Raw genomic sequence first — 19,777 nt, forward strand, 5'->3', positions numbered from 1 at the left:
CCTTGGACCACTTTTGGTAGGTATTGACCACTGCATACCAGGAACATCCCACAAGATCTGCTGTTTTGCAGATGCTCTGACCCAGATATCACAATTTGCCCATTGTCAAAGTCACTCAGATTCTTACTCTTGGTAATTTTTCCGGCTTCCAACAAATCCACTTTGAGAACTGACTGTTCACTTGTTGCCTAATATATCCCACCCCTGGACTCTGTTTTTGAATGTTATAGCTGATCAGTTAAATAGTATGCAAATGCCTTGCCAACTCTACAGTTGTAAGCTAATCTATTTACAGAAAAAAACATTTTCACTTTATCAAAAATGATACATTTTACAATGATAAAAGTGTATTCAGTTTGAGCATAGGCATCATCCTGAGTTTTGTCACTGTAGTACTGTGATAGTGTCTGAGAATTTGAGCTGTCACCCTATGTTAACGTTCAGTTGCCATTCCCATGTTGTAGCAAGGAGTCCACCTACTTTTGTTAGTTGCAGCTGATGCTTCTCTCCTGCCCTAACAAAAGGGATGGCCTGTCTCATGCATGTTGTTGCTTTCTGCGAGTGTTCCCTGTGCAGATGGCATCTGCTATTACCCTTAACACCTGGTCATGGTCACCCATCTTCCTGGATCAGCTGATGTCTCTCCTTCCCTCAGACTTTATTGACTAAGATGGTCTTGCAGTGCTGCCCAGCCCTGTCCATCCAAATGAGACTCTGGTGTCAGTGAGACTTAAAAGCACCTCTCTCGCCAGGTAACCCTGAGCTTCTCTGACCGAGTGTTGAAAAGGAGCTGGAGCTTGTTACTGTTCCTATACCAGGAAATGCTGCTAAGACTTCATAGTAGGCCCAGCCATCTACACAAAGAGTAAATGTTCTTTCTCTCAGTACACTCAACAGTGGTAAATGGGACCTCATAGTCCAGTAGGGGCTGAAGAAGACATGGTAGGCTACCATGTTGACAAATCCAGGCTTCGAAATTCCATAGCAGCCCTGGTTTGTCTATAGACTGGTTTGTCTATAGACCTGGTTTGTCTATATGCCTGTAGTTCACTGGTGGTTGCCTGTAGTGCTGCTCCTCAGGGTGCAGTCAAAGACTTTACCTAGGCTCTTGAATAGCTTCTAAGTGAGTAATGTGACCTGGATGCCACCTATGGAGAAACAGAACAAGAACTGTTGATAGTTGATTATCTAGAGGTGTAGTAATACAGAACAAGGTCCCTTTGATCTTTAACAGTGTCAAATCCAGCCACAGAACAGTCAGGCCTTTTTTGCCTTCCCACACCTCTTGGATCAGCTGGGTGAAAACACCTGTGTGTTCAATACACCCAGACACCTTCAGAACTTTCCATTTCTGCACAGAAATGTCAATAAAAGACAGGAGTGTCAAACTCAGATTCTGCTTGGGCTACATTGATGTGATACCCTGGACAGCTGTAATCAGAGTCTATTTAAAAAAAAAACTTATTTAACATATTCTAATGATTAACAATGATATCCTAGGCTCTAAAAATTATGTTTAGAAAAAGAAGCCCTAACAGAAACTATTGAAGTGTATGCACTATTAGTTAATAACAGTGGTTATACTGAATACATTTATAAGACAGTTATATATATATATATATATATATATATATATATATATATATATATACACACATATTGTATATTAGCTTAATATAGTCTATAGCAATCTGAGAGCTACACTATAAGCACTGAGATATGAGTGCCAGAGAAGTAGTTTGCTAGCGTTTACTGCAAAAGTAAATTATATTTATAACATAAGGTGTCTAACCCTAACCCCAACCCTGTTATTAACATTATTTTAAGCATCTTCAATGGAACTGTCAAAGCTATTTTATGGCAACATTATTAATATGGAAAGATTAATAAAGTCATTAAAGCATTAAACATTAAAGATTGACAGTAGATGCCATAAAAGATTAAATAACAAATTTAAAAGACAGCAGTAACAAATACTGCTGTTTGACAACCGATTTAATTGTGCAAATCAACACACTGTCCACTGTCAGCACAACACATGACATACTTCTAAATCATCTTTAGACATGGGTGTGACTTACAGCAAGAGCAGCACACAGTTGTTAAAATGCATTTCAGACTGTTCTCAAGCCAGCCTTGGTAGAAACCAGAGTGCAATTATATGCGCCATTTTATGGCAACTGTCCTTTGGATGTGAAAAAAGTCTGCCGCCCTTTGGTTTTAGTTAATCACTCTAATGTGAGCTTGTACATGCTGTAGTGTCATGGTAGTGCCAAAAGACACAGAACTATACTACCCATCAGCCCCAGTATATCACATGACCAAGTCACATGCTTCAGTAATCACTGTCACCTGTCTTGTTATGCCTTATTAGCACCACTGTTTAAGTTTTACTTTTAAGTGTCACTTTAAAGCTTTTGTTGTAGTTGTTTGTTGTCATGTGTGCCACATTATCGCTTACAGTCTGTATGTTTCTTGCCTTGTATCCAGAGTTCATGTTAATGGTTCTTGTTGTCACTGTTTTGTTTGTTTTATCTTTATCTTCCTCCTCTACATCTATCTCCTCTACCAATTCCTGTTGGATAACTTGACCTACAAATGGATGCAGCAGAAATTTGAGTTCTGCAGGGGCCCCTGGAGGACATCCACTAGATGTGGGAGCAACAGGGGAAGGGAGATTGGGTCAGTGCCACACTGGAATGGCATGAACCCATGTGCCACCTTAGGAAATTTTTGGGGAGGGAGCTCCCAACCAGGCCAGAACCATTTCCCACTCTATCTGCCCCACTGAGGATGTCACTCCACCTCATTGCTCAGCTGAGGATGTCCCTCTACTCTTGTGCCATTACGGCCTTTCCATCAGCATCACTCCATCTCCCTCTGCTACCTTGGAAGGCACTATGCCACCCATCTCCACTTTAGACATCAATCTGCCTTCCTACTACACTGAGGACATTGCTCTGCCTACTTGCTCTGCTGAGAATGTTATTCTGCCTTCTTGCTTGACTGAAGATGTTGCTCTGCCACCTTGCTCCGCTGAGGATATCGTTTCTTTCCCCTGCTTTACAGTTTACGTTGCTCCCCCCTCTTTCTACACAGAGGACATCGCTCCCCCCTCTGGCTCCGCAGAGGAAGCCGCTACCCCCTCTGTCTTCACAGAGAACATTGCTCCCCCTTTGTCTCCATGTTGGACTTTGCCAGGAATTGTCTCATATCCATAGTTCATGTTAATAGTTCTTGTTTTCACTGTGTTGTATGTTTCAGCTTTATCTTCTCCAATAAATTACCTGCACTTGCATCCACCACCTTTACCAATTCCTGACATGTTCATGGTAGTCCCTACACTATGAACCCGCTGTGAATTCTGGATAGTGTGAAAATGTTGAGCAGTATTGTACTACAACTTGTTTCGATTCAATAATATTTTATTTGTATATCTCTTTTAACAATGGACATTGGCACAAAGCAGCTTCACAGAAATCTGGATATAGTATTTTTAATCTTAATTTATCCTTTAGAGGATCCAAGGTTTTTAGTAGTGCTATTATAAATCGCTCCACTTCTATAACTGTATACTATAAAGTCAAGCACTGCTAAGTGTGTTATAAGGAACTTGAGTATGAGCATTATTAGATTTTAGAGGGGTGATGTGACAGCATCCAAACATCCCAGTTCACTAAAACACTCATGCCCATGAACACTCCAGATCTGCTCCTTTTCCTAAGAAAAAAATATTCACAAAAAGCTTGACTAAACAAATGTGTTTTCAGCATGAACTTAAACACTGAGACTGTGTCTGATTCCTGAACATTAATTGGAAGGTTGTTTCATAACTGTTGAGCTTCCCCCTGTTGTAGCCTTCACTATTCGACGTACCAACAAATAACCTGCACTTTTTGATCGACGTAGGAGTGACGGATCATAAAAGACCAAAAGTTTACTCAGGAACTGTGGCTCGAGACCATTCAGTGCTTTATAAGTCAATAGTAGTATTTTACAATCAGTGCAAAATTTTACTGGGAGCCAATGCAGTGTGGATAAGATCAGGGTCATGTGGTCATACTTTCTGGTTCTAGTAGGGACTCTTGCAGCTGCATTCTGGACTAACTGGAGTTTGTTTATGCTCCTACTGGAGCATCCAGGCTGTAAGGCATTACGGTAATCTAGTCTAGAGGTGCGAAAGCATGAACTAATTTTTTTGCATCACGTAGTGACATTATATTTCTTATCTTAGCAATATTTCTGAGGTGAACCAAGGCTATCCTTTATCCTTTATATTACTATTTCATGTAATATTATTTACATGAACGTCAAATGAAAGACGAGTCAATAATCACTCCAAGGTCTCAGAAAGGTAATCAGAAAACTTACTTCTAGCTGCATGTGGTCCTAGTACAAGTACGTTTGTGTTCTCAGAATTAAGAAGCTAATAAGCATCCAATGTCTAATGTCCTTTACACATTCCTCAACAGCTGGTGTCTCTCATCTGGGTTTGCTGAACCATATGTGCTAGTTTAAATGATTTAGGTACATAGCCAGTGCTAAGGGAAGAATTGATTATTTTTAGAAGGGGTTTGATTACTTCTGGAATTATCTGTTTGAAGAAACATAGGGTAAGGGATCTAGTATACATGTTGATTTTTGTGAGGAAATGTGTGAAATTAGTTTGCTCTCTCAAAGGGGAGTAAAACATTCTAAATATTCAATCTGATATTGTTATATTATCTACAGGGTTAGTTATAAGACTGTCTATTTATAAATTAATAGTCAGATTTTTTTGTCTAATATTTAAAATTTATGCCAAAGAACAAATTAATTAAATCATCGCTGCCATATAATGAATGTGTGCATGTTTCTTTTGTGGTCTTATTCCTAGTTCATTTTGTGACAGTATTAAATACGAATCTAGGATTATTTTTGAGATCTTCATTTAGGGTGCACAGATTTATCTAGCAACACTAAGGGATTTTCTATAGTTCAGGAGGCTCTCCTTCCATGCTGTTTGAAATACTACTAATTTGGCTTGACGCTATTTATGTTCTAGTTTTTGAGTGGTCTGGTTGCATGTGTGATCTTTATACCAGGGTGCTAGCTTTTTGTCTCTAATTATTTTTCTTTTAATGGTGCTACCTTATCTGGAATGTTGATTCTAAGCATTCTGTCACCTGACCAAGTTCCTTGGGATCAGACAGTGTTCCAATCATAGTTGATAACTCTGGGAGATTATTCATAAAACTCTGTGAAGTAGCTGACGTGAATGTACGTTTGATGTAGTAGTGTGGCAAGGTGCCTATATTATGTTTGTTACAACAGGTAAGCAGAAATCGATACAATTGAAAAGAGAGCTTTTAATAAACCAAGCACAAACACAAGCAAAATCAGTAACCAGAGTAGCAATAAACATGAAAGACTTGGTAAGGTCAGTTACTAACACACTGAGCGATACTTTGCAATGAGAGAGCGTGACTGCAGTCCTTATATACTGTGGCGATTGTGTACATGTGTGTGTGATTAGTGAAAAACTTTCCCCTTCTGCCCCATTTTGATTTTCATTGACAAAATTTTCTTGTATAAAGACAGCAAGGGGATGCCATCCACATAGGGTTTGTCTAAGGTAATCCCAACTAATCTTTGTGGACAATATTATGGATGAAAAAGAAAAAAAAAACTGTATAATTTAAATGCTGACATAGGCAACAAACTCCTAGCAAATTAGTCGAAAGCAAGAGTACAGGTATATTTACATATTAGATACTCATATGTTTACACACACATTGTCTGTTACTAGTATCAGGATATTGCCACATGATTTCTAATTTCCCAGAAGTGCTTCTCTCACCCCCCATTTCAGGTTAAAATGTGGCCTGTGTGCTGGTAGAATTTGTGTTCTATAATGTGCTCTACCAGAGATTTTGCCAGAGCCACTAAATTCAAATCCTGTCCTCCATGTTTACATTGATGGGCTCTGAGTATAGCCAGCTAAGTGGAGATCCACTGGAGATACCCAGATCTTTTGGGTAGAGGGGTTTGTATAATAAGCTCCATGACAGAGAAACATTCTCTGGAATTTAGAGGTAATCTCTCCATTTTGTGTCTGGAATTGAGAGTTAATGTCTCCATGTTGTGTCTGGAATTGAGAGTTAATGTCTCCTTTTTGTGTCTGGAATTGAGAGGTAATCTCTTAATTTTGTATTGATTCTTCATCTTAGTGTTATGTAATGTGATGACTTTACACATACACTATACTGCACATAATCTTTTATGCATAATCTTTTTTTTTACCAGCAGTATAAAGGTGTATATTGTGTTCTCTCCAAAGTAATGGTGTTTGCTCTTGACTTTCATCTCCCTCTCAGACTTTCAGCCTGGGAAAGGAAAAGAATGTGAAACCATCATTTAATGTAGGTTATTTCTGTTAGCATAGTTTGGGGAAAAACATTTTTTATTGTCAGATTATCTGCAGTTCTTACTTATTTGAGCCCCAAAAGTCCTGTAACCAACTGTGCAGACTTCTACTTACCTGTTGTACAATCAAGCAGATCCATTACTATGGATACTTGGGAGTTCTAAAACATGGAATTGCATTCGGGATGGGGGGCTGTATGTTAAACAAGGGTTCATTGTTCACTGCTCACAATAGATGTTTTAAACCAGTCTATAAAACATTATTTATTGTAGGCTCATTTTATAAATGTTAGCAATTACTGTAGACATCAGCAAAAAGTGGGTGCTTCCTGCAAATGTCATTTCTCACATCTACAAAATCAGGTGATTATTATATTCTCCCATCAGTGTAAATGTCTCTTTATGTATTGAGACAAAAGAAAGTTATTACAGAATGATCACTCTGTATGGCTGGCCATCAATGTAAATGTCTCTATATATAAACACAGAAGAATGAGGATTAATCACCGTCTGATGGTGTAGTGTAATGACTGTTTATTTGTGAAGATAACCGATGAATGAAAACATGGTGCACCCCCAAAAAAACGTTCAGCTTTGGCTTTATTCTTTCAACAGTATGTACAAAGCAAATCGAAATCACTATTTTTAAAAACGTCTTCATGAATTTTGTGCCATCGGGCTATCTCTATAGTCCTGCATGGATGAATCATAGAGATGCCTGTACAATTGTACATTTCAGCAAGAGTTGCCTCAAAGTCATTAATTTCCGGATGCGGCAAGTTACAAAAAATGCTGGACCTCTTTCAAAGTGCTTTTGAGTCACAGGACTTGGAGTGAAAAAGTTTCTTGTAGAAAGCAATTGCAACAGACCAGTCTTATGTTGGTCTTTTGTTTCCTTTCCCTCAAGGAGCTTTACAAATTGGAAATATTTCCTCTGGCTTGTCTGTTTTTCTAGTGTAAAGAATAAAGCATTAGGTGCATCCACATCATTTAGGTGAGAGAAGCAGTCTCTTAGAAATGCACTGACTTAACGCGAGGTAACTAGATCTCTCCTCTCTCGAAGAATTCCAAGTTGAATGCAGTAATTAGGTGTTATATAATTGGCAAAAAAATCTGTTTTTGTTTGAGGTCAAGCCCTGCCCCAGACACACAATTGGCATTCAGCTTCAACCATGTGCTGTCTGACGTCAGAAAAAAGTGTCTCTCCACAAATCAACCAAGTTGTGATAATTTGGAGTGATAATTTATCATGGATTTAAGTACCTCTGAAGAGGAACAATAAGGCTTTTCATGATTCCTGTCCATGTCCTGCTCTAAGCTGTAGTTAAATCTCCCCTACTGTGCACCTACATTTGGTGCGCATATGTTAAAAAAAGAGAAGTGAAGTTCCCCAAAGTTGTATCTATTTGCATTATTTGAGTGAGTAATATTTCAGTTGCAGTGGGCTGCGTGTTTAGATATAGTGAGAATAGTACTGCAACTACAGCAATTAGATATGTTCCATGACTAAAGAGCACATCACCTTTCCAGTCCATGAGAGTTTTTTTTATGTATATATGTGTGTGTTTCTTTCAATAAGCTAACATCAGATTTCTTTATTTGTACATAGTTGAATTATGCAGATCTGGAAAATATTATCCAAGATCTGGTTTCCACAAAAACATGTTTTGTAGAATCTAGGAAATCATTGAACTTTTCCAGTGTGTAGTATCTTTACCAGCTGGACTTTCATAAGAATTTGTGGTAGTAACCTCATCTGCAATGTCAGACTCACTTTTGGATTTGAAACTCAGTTGACTGAATATCAGGCATAATTCAGGTGTCATTTCTTCAGCATCACAAATAAAGCTGCTGCTGCTCTGTGTTTTAAACTCTAGTGTGTTGGCAGCTGCATCAAGCTCACACAGCTCTGCTATGGTTTATTAGGTTCTTCTGCAGTAGCAAATTCAGTATCGCTTGGGTCTACGTCTCTGTCCCCTGCACTGATCTGTCCTGCAATGGCTTCTGATACAGTCCTGGTCTCAGGGTTAAAGGGAATGCTGAAATAATGTCCCTGCTCTCATGTGCCTCAATGTTTTCAGTTGGTTCAGTGTTGATAGTTTCAGGAGTATGTGGTTCTTGCTCCTCACCCGCATTATGCCTTTTTGCCTATTTAAGTCTGTATGGTATAACTTGGTCTAGCACAAGTTTAACTCTTTACTGCATCAGTACTAATAAAATAAATTTTGGCCACCATTGTTATTGCTACAGAGCGATCTAGTGCTTCATGAGCCTCCAGCACCATGGCCATCTGATGCCTGAATTACATTACGTGCTTTAGTTCTGGACCAAGGGAGTTTATTTTAATCGGACTAACTACCAAGAACATGCTTAAGTGCATCATCAGATATAAATGAGTCACATTGCTGAGAGTAACTCTCATGTATCGAATGCCTTATCATTACCACCCTACAGACAGTGGGAGAATCAGGGCCAACTCATTGTTAATAAACATTCCCTGCTGTACTAAATGATTGACCATATATGTCTTTAAGGAAGAATACTATAGCTTTATTTGTTTTGGGTGCCGAAACGATTGGTGCTTATTTGCACCAGTCTCTTTTGTCACTGCAATTAGTCAATATTCCACTGACAATGATGCTTCTAGCATACATTTGCAGCCATGCCGTAAATGCTAGAGAGAGAGAGAGTATAACAACCACAAATAGGCATCAGGTGTGCCATGTTATAATTGGCTCATTCCTCAACATTTCCGCTGCAGAATCTCACTAAAGAATAAACATTAGTTATAAGACTGATTTCCTTTTTTAATCTGATTCAAATCCATGGTTGCCTTTGCAGCATTCTGTTGATATAGTGACATTGGTGTGTGCGCCCTTGAGAGCAGCAGGCATTTGACAGCAGGAGATGCAAAATGGTGGAACAAACTCAATACTCACTGTTAAAATCAAAATTTTTCATATTCAATTTTGCAGCCTGGATTTTACAAGTTGATTTGAAATAAGGTACCTGAATACAGGTTTTTGAATATCTGAAAACTGAATTATTCAATCTGAATTTGAGAACACTGAAAACTGATAATTGCTTTTTTTTGAAAACATGAATTTAGCTTCTAAAATAAGAATCACTGAACACTGACAAAACTTAACTAAATAAATACAGATGTGTGATTTCAACCTAATATAGTTCAATGTTATGAAATCAATGTTCTTTCATTTTTATTATCACTTTTATTATTAAGAATTAATTTAAATTAATTTTAAAATACATTTTTTATTCAAATCTTTGTCACTTTTTTGCTTCCATAATATCAAAAATTCAGGTGTTTCTCTCTTTTTCCTTACCCCTTTACATTATGTCTTTGTCTTTCCCTTGTTGTGACTCAGAGAGTTCTCTAAGGAGCGTGAAAAGGCAAAGGCACGTGGAGATTTCCAGAAGTTACGAGAAAAGCAACAGCTAGAAGAGGATCTAAAGGGCTACCTGGATTGGATCACTCAGGCTGAGGACATTGACCCAGAGAATGATGAGGGACTGGATGATGCCAAACCGAGAAACTGTGAGTAGAGGATCAGTTAGGACTGGGTCAAAAATGGGTAGTATGTACTCATAGGCAGGTGTGAATGGGCTTAGATACTTTGGGCCATCTTCAGATTTTAGTGAAATTGATGTAGTGAAGAGTTAATACTGGTAGTGTTCAGATTTATACTCATACTTCAGATGTGGCTATAGACATTTTATACTGCATCAGAGTTGAGCATGCAAGGCTTGCCTCAGTTATATGTGATTCTGACCTTGGTCTTAAATACATAAATATGACACTATTAATCAGTTAATAGTATTGTTCCTTTAAAGTAAATGAGAAAGGTCATGCGGTTAGATGAGGCAGGACAAAAGTACAAAAACTTAATGTGTGCTTTACTGTGGGCAATGCATAAACTGTAGTCAAAGTATGTGGTGGTGGACAAAACACAGGTAGAAAACATTAAACAACGATAATTTATGATGAAAAATACTAATATGAGCAGGATCAAATCCAGGGTCCATTGTCCATTAATTTGCCATTTTACTACTAATTGGTTTTCATGAAAAGACTGCACTACAGTATGAGCTTCTTGTGGTTGATTGTGGCTTCTATTACATTTGAGAAATTGGCATTGTCACATGTCCTGGTTAATGTGGTCAATTTCTTTAGCATAAATTGAAATAAATTGATGCATATGTTCTTCACATATTTGCTATAACCAGGGTTGCCAGACCAGCATGGCAAAATATTTCTAATTGACAAGCAGTATTGAAAGTTATACAGTAGTTTCCCTAAATTTTTCTTAAATATTTATATATTTATATATATATATATATATATATCCTAAAATGTTATCCAATAATTACACATTTTGGGCTGTATTCAGAGTGAGTTAAGTGCACATACTAAGGATTTAATGGAAAAATTGTTCACATTAATATTCAGATATCAGGCATAATTACAGACTTATGTGCTATTAAGAAGTTAAGTGAGGGGTACCCCCTCAGAGTGGGCTCTGCCTAAAATAGAGGCTTGTCTCATTTGTGTCTGATTCTGACCTTGGGTTCAAGACCATATTTCTTGCATGGTTTCTTGCATCAGTTCTAGTGAGGAGCAGTATGAAGTCCAGTACCACTGGTTAACAGTTTGTTGTGACCACAATATGTTATGCTGAAATGTATCTTTTACATCTTGTAAACACACTCATAAATATGTGGAATATGTTTGAGGCCATTATTAAATACATACATGTGATATTATTAATGAATAGGTTTAGAATTAATTTATTATCAGTATTTTCCCAGTAAAGTTTACTAAACCTTTTTATTACATGCAGGAGATCTGAGGAGACAGCATCTTAATTTGAGACATTGCTTATCATAAGAAATAAATTTTTAACTATATATATATATATATATATATATATATATATATATATATATATATATATATATATATATATATATATATATATATTTTTTTTTAACTATGCTTACATACAGTGAGCTGTAAGTATAGTAGTGCTTGGTCAGCTTAACCTTCAAACTATTGACACAGGAGAGCACATTGAATTAATGAAAGCATTATTATTTGATTAATTCAACTAAAAAAAACAAATTAAAATTAGCCTAATAAATTAAATAAATTAATTAGCCTACACCCCACACCTAAATATTTCATGACCTCTAGTTAGTGTCTCGTGGTTCATTAAGTTGCACAGTATCTCCAGAAAATGTTCATCCCCGAGTTGCAACATCAATCTATATTAGTGTATATATGTACACTATATGTATCTAATATACAAAGTATGTTAGAATGGATTTTTTCTGCTCCCTTTGAAGTGACTCTGTACAGAAATAAAATTAAATAAATAGTTTAAATTTGGCATTTTCTCTCATTCCTCAACACATATTTTTTCCAACACTGGCCAATCTCCTGTAGATGCCATATCTGTGAAGAGCTGAAGATATTGTTTAGATCTGCAAAGGTTTCCCTACTTCAGCCAGTGAGTTCTGTAACTCCTTCAGTGCTGTACTGTATCTGGCCTCTTGGACACTGCTCTGGCAATTGCCCTTCTTTCCCAACCACTAAGTTTGGCCTGATAAATAAAGCAAGTAAACAATACATCAAAAAAGAGAGATAATCATTAGGAGGTGCTTTCTGGAGGCACAGTAGTTCCACTGCTTTATTTTGTAAACTTTTTTTTAGGCACACGCAAAGAGAAAACAAAAAAGGTATAACACCACAATATGTGTTTTATATATATATATATATATATATATATATATATATATATATATATATATATATATATATAAAAATTTCATCTTAAATTCTCTCTCTCATCTATACAGTGAGTATTCCAGCAAGTGAGAGTGAGTCCGTGAACACTGACATCCCTCCCACTGGAGATTTAGAGGGAGAACCCTGCTGTACCCATCTAGTGTAAGTCATTTTGCTTCATTTCTGTTCCTTCTCTACTTTACTTAAAAGCACTTATTGTATAGACCATATCAGTGCTGTTCAGCTGCAAGATAGCAGAGCTGCTTTTGTGGGACAGTGAGGGTCAGTTGAATGATGCCCCAATTCATGGTCATATGTACAACCTTAAATGATATAACATGACACCATAAAATGACAGCATCCAATTCAATCAATATGTTTTACTTACTTTGATATACAGTGCCCTCCACTAATATTGACACCCTTGGTAAATATGTTCATAGAAGTCTGTGAATAATTTTCTTTATTGTTTAACCTTTTGATATATTGTTCAGAAAATTCACAAAAATACTCTGCTGTCATGGATATCAAACAATTGCAAACACAACAAAGGTTTATAAATAAAAAAACTTTGTTAAATATAGGTATGCAACAATGGTCGGCACCCTTGTAGTAAATACTTTGTGCCACCTCCCAAAGAGAAGAGCTCTGAGTCTTCTCTTATAATGCCTGATGAGGTTGGAGAATACATGGCAAGGGATCTGAGACCATCCTACCATACAGAATCTCTCCAGATCCTTCAAATTTCGAGGTCCACGCTGGTGGACTCTCCTCTTCTGCTCACTCCACAGGTTTTCTATGGTTTTCAAGTCAGGGGACCAGGATGGCCATGGCAGGACCTTGATTTTGTGGTCAGTAAACCATTTTTGCGTTGAGGGAAGAATGGAGATCCCGCATGCAGTTATCCAGCCTCGTGTGCTCAAACAAGTCAAGTAAACAGATTTGAAGCTTAGGACAGGTAGGAGTGTGTGGGAAGGGAGTGTTTTCAAGTCCAATATTTGAATTCAGGTCAGCAGAGTGGAAGTCTGATGCTCAGATGATGTGCCACAGAGGAGGGGTAGTGAGGCAGAGTGTGAGCGGGCTTGAGTAGTTGGCAAAGAGGGGGCTTGAACTCGGCTTAGTGGCGTGAGGGTCCAGAACTTTATCTGTGAGCCACAGGAGAAGTGAAGTAGGGCTGGGCATAGCAGGAAGCGAGCAGGCAAACACACTGGGGAAGATGTGATCCTGAAATGCACATAGGGACATATACAGAGTAAGCACATAATAAGCAAACAACAAAACACTGGATATCAAAACACAGAAAATAAACACGAGTAGGACTGATGTGTTAAAAAATAGTGTATGCAGTGGAAATTCTTTTGTAAAATGGTAAATGGTCTGCACTTATATAGTGCTTTTTTAACCTTAGTGGGTCCAAAGCGCTTCACACTGGTTCTCATTCACATATTCACACACACACACACACACACACACACACACACACACACACACACACACACACACACACACACACACACTCATGGTAGCAGAGCTGCCATGCAAGGCTTGCCATCAGGAGCAACTTGGGGTTCAGTGACTTACCAAAAGACACTTCGGCATGTGAAGTCATGTGGGCCGAGATTCTAACCGCCAACCCTACGATTAGTGGACAACCTGCTCTACCACCTGAGCCACAGCTGCTCCAAATATTTTCATGTCCTGATTCATTCACTCATGCCATGTAGTGCCTTTTGTAACACAGCCACGTCTACTCACATTTAATAATTTCCATAATATGTGAAACATACTTTTGCAAAGTTGGTATAAAAATAAGAATTTACCCCCCCCAAAAAAAAAAGAAAAAAAAAAGTTGACATTTCTAAATAATATGCTAATCCACTAGGGTCAAGTCTGGCTCAAGGCACTGAATGACACAACATGAAATAAGTTTTATTCTTTCATATCCTGTCATTCAGTGCCTTGAAAATCTGTAGCATTTAATTACACTAATTTAAATTTAAGGTAATTATCATAATATGTAAAAGATATTTCTGTGAACTAGTCCAACACAAGTTTAGAGTGAAAATACTCAAAAGTGGGAAATGGAAAATCAATAATTACTTAAAACATTTAGACATTTCTAAAAATATATATCAGTCCTTCACTAAAATTTTAAGCTTTATTTATTCAAATACCTGTAGCTCAGGACTCCTTGGATGAATTGGCATGAAACTTGAATACCCTGTTCAGAGTGAGACACCCATAGGAGGCAGAATTAAGTTCAAATAACTTTTTCCTCAGGATCAGTAAGTCCAATTTGCACAGAAAAACAAGCAGATCTCTTGTCAAATAAGGTGTGAAGTGAAAATTCCTAACTTGTTCTGATTCAGTGAATTAACCCATAAAAATCCTTTTTGTAGCATTTAGCCCCACCCTCTCAAATGTACCATAATTTTCATAATATGCAAAACCCTAGTACATAGGATTTTGGGACATTTTTTTCCAGAAAGTTGGTGTTAAAATAGACAGCAGAGACTGTACTTCCATAATTAATCAAAACATGATGACATTTATAAATAGTATGGTCGCTACATGCCAATCAGACTTGGTGGCAGAACAGGGATTACTAAAACAGTTGTAACTCAGGAGTGAACATTGAGCTATTGTCAAAAAATTTGCATGGTTGGTGTCTTTAGTGATTCCCTCATGGATGCAATCTTGAATTAAACTTGGCCTCTCGGGGCACTATTTATTTTTTTGTACTTAAAAGCAAGCATATGTCTTGTAAAATAAAGTAAAAAATTTTCCTGCCCCATGCTTTGTTTCCCTTTTAAGTGTGGTTCCTCTCAAGGTTTCAGGAGTAAAGCAAGTGGCACCTAAGAGAAAAAAGTCATCAATACACATTCAAAAGTATTTACTAATCTAGAAAATCCAGAAGTCTGGTTCACAAAACAGACCTTTCGATAGGTTTAAAGGTGACATGAGAGGTTTTTAATATTCAAGCACTAACTGTAGTAAGAAAAACGGTTAGTATTAGTACTTTATAACAGTCTACAATAGTCAATGAGTATTCAATTTGGGTTGGCTTGTTTAGTCACTGTGATCAGTTTTCCCATTTTGATGTAAGCATTCACCAAACCTGTCACTGTGACAAAACTGCTACGATGTGGAATTTAACCTTTCCAAAAAAAAAAAATAAAATATATATATATATAAAGAGGAGTAAACGTTAATAACCTGAACATTTTTACTTTAATATACTTCAGTAGTCTCTGGTAGTCACTTTGTGCTCTTTTATAGGCAAACTTTTTTTTCTAAGAATGTTAGTAAATCTGCCACAACTCTTTTGACTTTGACTGTTACACTACACAACTTCTGTTCCCTTTCAAAGGGAAATCTGCGTTTGCTCAATGCTGTGGGAAGTGCCCTTGCGCCTGACCGGTATCTGAAGCTTGTGTAACATCATGTCTATTTATAGGCTTGCCGTGTTCAGGTTACGTGGCAATTAAGTATGCTGGGTGATATAAAAACAGCACCTGTGAACTGTGCCGTCAGCCTTATTGTCTTCAGCGAGACTGCATGTTGGTCGTTTGTGTAACTTTCACTAAAAGAATTCATTTTCCCTCTATCTTTTCAAAAAAGAAAAAGAAATCTCTTTACTTTTCTGTCCCTTTAAAAAAAAGAGGGAAAAAATTCAGGAAGTGTGTTACGCTCCGCTCCCGTTTCATCATGGGGGACGGTCAGACTTTCTGTGTGAAGTGTCTAAAGATGGAGCATGACAGGGCAGCCCTCGAGAAGTCTGACTGTATGCATTGTTAATGCCTTATAATTAGGCAGCTCCGCTAGCAACTTGCTCTCTTCTTGACCGAGGGGAGTTGGGTTTCAGAGCCTCGCGGAGCTGGGCCGGCCGCTGCCGAAGCAGCCTGCCGGTTCAGGTGCTGGGGATTTCATATGGATCTGGAAGAGGAGCGAACGCTGCTCTATCTCTTTCTCTGTCTTCTGGGTCCGGCTCTCCGCCGGATTTTAGAGCATGTTTCGCAACTCCTCCTTACACTATATAAAGCCAAAAAATATATATATATATATAATATAAGGATGAGCTTTTTTTTCCCCAGTGAAAATAAATCTCCCTCACACTGGAGAAAACTCCCCTTTTTTCCACGAGTGAATGACAAAATATCATGCTCTGGGGAAAACCTTATTATTGATTATTATGATCTGATTATTTGGCCATCGTGGGGACTGAATAGCATGGCTATTTAGCTATGGCTAAATCCAAAAGGCGAGTACGGCACACAGCCAGGGAAACTGGGTGGCCACAGGCGTCGCCTGCTACTAGGCCTGATTTGAGAATGGTCATGAAAGACCACCTGGCAGTTTGGAAACTACTGCCAAATGGGTTCTGTCTACCGTAGAAAAGGGTTAACGGGTCCAGTTCAGAGCTCGACACCCCCAGGTCAGAGGTGTGCTCATCACAGTAGTCAGCACAGAGCAGAGCCCGACGTTAGCACAGGAAGTAAGATCCCTCTTGGAAAAAGGGGCCATAGAACATGTACCCCTGTCCCTGAGGGAGGGAGGTTTTTACAGCCGTTATTTCCTGGTCCACAAAAAAAGAGTATGCGGCCAATTTTAGATCTGCATCATCTGAACTGTACTCTTTGGACATACAGGTTCAAGATGCTGACGCCCAAACTTATCCTTCCACAGTTTCAGATTGAGGACTGGTTTGTGATGATAGATATAAAAGTAGAAATATTGGCCAGTCACATGAAGTTCCTGAGGTTTGCGTTTGGAAGCAATGCATACCAATATCGGGTTCTTCCCTTCTGGCTAACTTTATCGAGATGATGTTCTCAGCCACATGAAGAGCTTCGGGCTCAGTTTGAACCTCAGAAAAGTATACTTTCTTCAGTGCAGTGGACAACTTTTCTAGAGGTTATAAGGATTCTACTACAATGCGGACGTTTCTATCCCCAACATGTGTAAGGTCAATCCTCTTAACATTGAGCAAGATAAAGGTGGATCTTGGCATGCCCACCAGTCTCTACGAGAGACTGTTGGGGCTTATGGCAGCAGCAGCCAGTGTCATACAATTGGGCCAATTGCACAGGAGACCGTTTCAGTGGTGGCTGAAAAGTCGGGGATTTGTACTAGGATGAAACTTCTGAGAGTAATCAGTGTCACACGGTGATGCCTATGTGCTCTGAGTATTTGGAGGTATCCCTGGTTTCTAGCCTTGGCTCACACTCTAGGGGTGTCTCCATATCACAAGACAATAATGACAGACACCTCCCTCACGGGCTGGGGCGCTTAACGGCTGTCCAGCTCATGCTCTCTGGAGCGGCCCGCATATTGAATGGCATATCAATCGCCTAGAAATGTGGGCCGTGTTTCTAGCACTCAAATTCTTTCTTCCTCAATTGAGAGGTCACCATGTGTTAGTTGTCACCACACAGTGGTGGTCTCATATATCAACCACCAGGGAGGATTTTGTTCACACCCTCTGTTCAGGCAGGCAGAACTAATTCTTCTCTGGGCAGAGGAAAAGTTTTTGTCAGAGAGTGCAATGTACATTCTGGGAAACTGGAATATGTGGGCAGACATCCTGGTGAGGCAGGGGATGAGGTCCAGGGATTGGAGGCTCCATCCACAAGTGGTGGAGTCCATATGGCAGAGGTTCTGCCAAGCGAAGTGGATGTGTTTGCCTCCAAGGAGACAATACATTGCCTGCTGTGGTTTGCCCTCACTCCTCCCACAACACTGGGGCTGGACACCATGGTGCACATGTGGCCGAGGTCACATTGGTACGTTTTCCCTGTGATCTCTCTGCTCCCACAAGTTCTAGCGAGAGTTCGCCAAGATTGTCTATGCCTGCTGCCAGTAGCACCTTATTGGTCAGCTTGAATATAGTTCTCAGAGATAATAGCCCTGTTGGACAGCACTCCTTGGGAGATTCCCATCCACTGTCTCATGCCAGAGGGCTGATTTATCACCCTCGGCCGGAACTATGGAAACTGTGGGTCTGGCCTCTGAGGGGCACCAGCTCATAGATTCAGGTCTCACAACTGAGGTTGTAGAGACCATGTTGAATGCTAGAGCACCATCCACGAGGAAACTGTATGCACTCAAGTGGTGACTTTTTGTCTCGAGGTGTGAGTAACGTCAGCTAGACGCAGTGAACTGCACAATAGTTACAGTCCTGGAGTTCTTACAAGGACGTTTCTCAGCAGGGTTGGCTCCTTCTACATCAGGGTCTACATGGCTGCTATTTTGGCCAGCCACGGCCCTATTGATGGAGCCTCTGTGGTGCAACATCCTCAAACTTCGAGTTTTGCGCATGGTATTAAGTGACAGAGGCACATCTGCAGACCACGCATACCTTCCTTGGACCTTTCTGTGTCCTGGAAGGTCTGTCAGGGGACCCCATTTGAGCCCGTAGAGTCAGCCTCAGAGAAGCGTCTGACTCTAAAGGTAGCTCTGCTGCTGGCCCTGGCATCTTTCAAGTGGGTAGGAGCCAGTAGTGTTGCAGGCTTTCTGCCCTCCTCTGTTCCTCACACCGGAACACGAGAAATTGCACCTACTGTGTCCAGTAAGGGCTCTCTGTATTTATATCCATCGCTCCGGCCAGTGGTGTAAGTCTGAGCAGCTGTTGGTCTGCTCTGGCAGCGACAGTAGATGTGGTGCTGTGTCAAAGCAGCACATCTCTAACTGAACAGCGGACGCAATCTCTATTTATGAGGTGCGTGGTCTCGCTACACCACTGGGCATAAAGGGCTCATTCCACAGGATGTGTGTTCGGCCGTTTTGAAGATGCTCTGACCCAGTTGTCTAACCATCACAATTTGGCCCTTGTCAAAGTCACTCAGATCCTTACGCTTGCCCATTTTTCCTGCTTCCAACACATCAACTTCAAGAACTTACTGTTCACTTACTGCCTAATATATCCCACCCTTAACAGATGCAACTGTAATGAGATAATTAATAAATATTCACTTCACCTGTCATTGATTGTAATGTTATGGCTGATCAGTGTTTATGTCATATAAATTTTGAGTTTTTCCAAAATATCATTTATAGTAAAAAGTAAATGGATTGACCATCTTTAGGAATATAATGAGCACAAAGAAAGGGTAAAACATGATATCTGAAATATAAAAGAAATCTTCCATTGTGTTAATACTTTTTTGGTATCAAATATTTAGTGATTTAATGCTGATGAGCATACATAATGTTTAAACTAAATATAGCAATATTCTTGACATTGTGCAAACAGTTTAGAATTGTCACATGATGTGATTCAAAATGATTGATGTTGCAATAGGTGTTGTCAAAACATGGCATTCATTGTATGTGGTTCGAGAGGACCAAGAGTGTGGTAATTTCATTAATTTTATGTCACCCAGGTTTAGGTCTGTTCTAAATTGATCTAATGACAAATACATTCTGCCCTCATATATGTGAGCTTTCCTGAACAAGACAATGGAAAATAAACATTGATTTTCTTTTCTGTTCCAATAAATCCTCTGTTAATCTTGATGAGCTATTTGCTCATTATTACTCACTGCTTGTTATTTCTTGCCTTTCTTT

General features: G+C 39.0%; 1 protein-coding gene across 2 annotated transcripts in view; it reads left to right on the forward strand.

The window, feature by feature from the left end:
* cacna1c (calcium channel, voltage-dependent, L type, alpha 1C subunit) overlaps nt 1-19,777 on the forward strand; it is a 317,859-nt gene that overhangs the window by 150,659 nt on the left and 147,423 nt on the right. For both annotated transcript variants that reach the window (XM_017494341.3, XM_047162132.2), the window contains exons 11-12: nt 9,792-9,961; nt 12,283-12,373. In XM_017494341.3, coding sequence (XP_017349830.1) covers nt 9,792-9,961; nt 12,283-12,373 — 261 coding nt within the window. The remainder of the gene's footprint in view (nt 1-9,791; nt 9,962-12,282; nt 12,374-19,777) is intronic.

This window comes from Ictalurus punctatus, chromosome 19, assembly GCF_001660625.3.
Source record: "Ictalurus punctatus breed USDA103 chromosome 19, Coco_2.0, whole genome shotgun sequence".
Classification (NCBI taxonomy): Eukaryota; Metazoa; Chordata; class Actinopteri; order Siluriformes; family Ictaluridae; genus Ictalurus; species Ictalurus punctatus.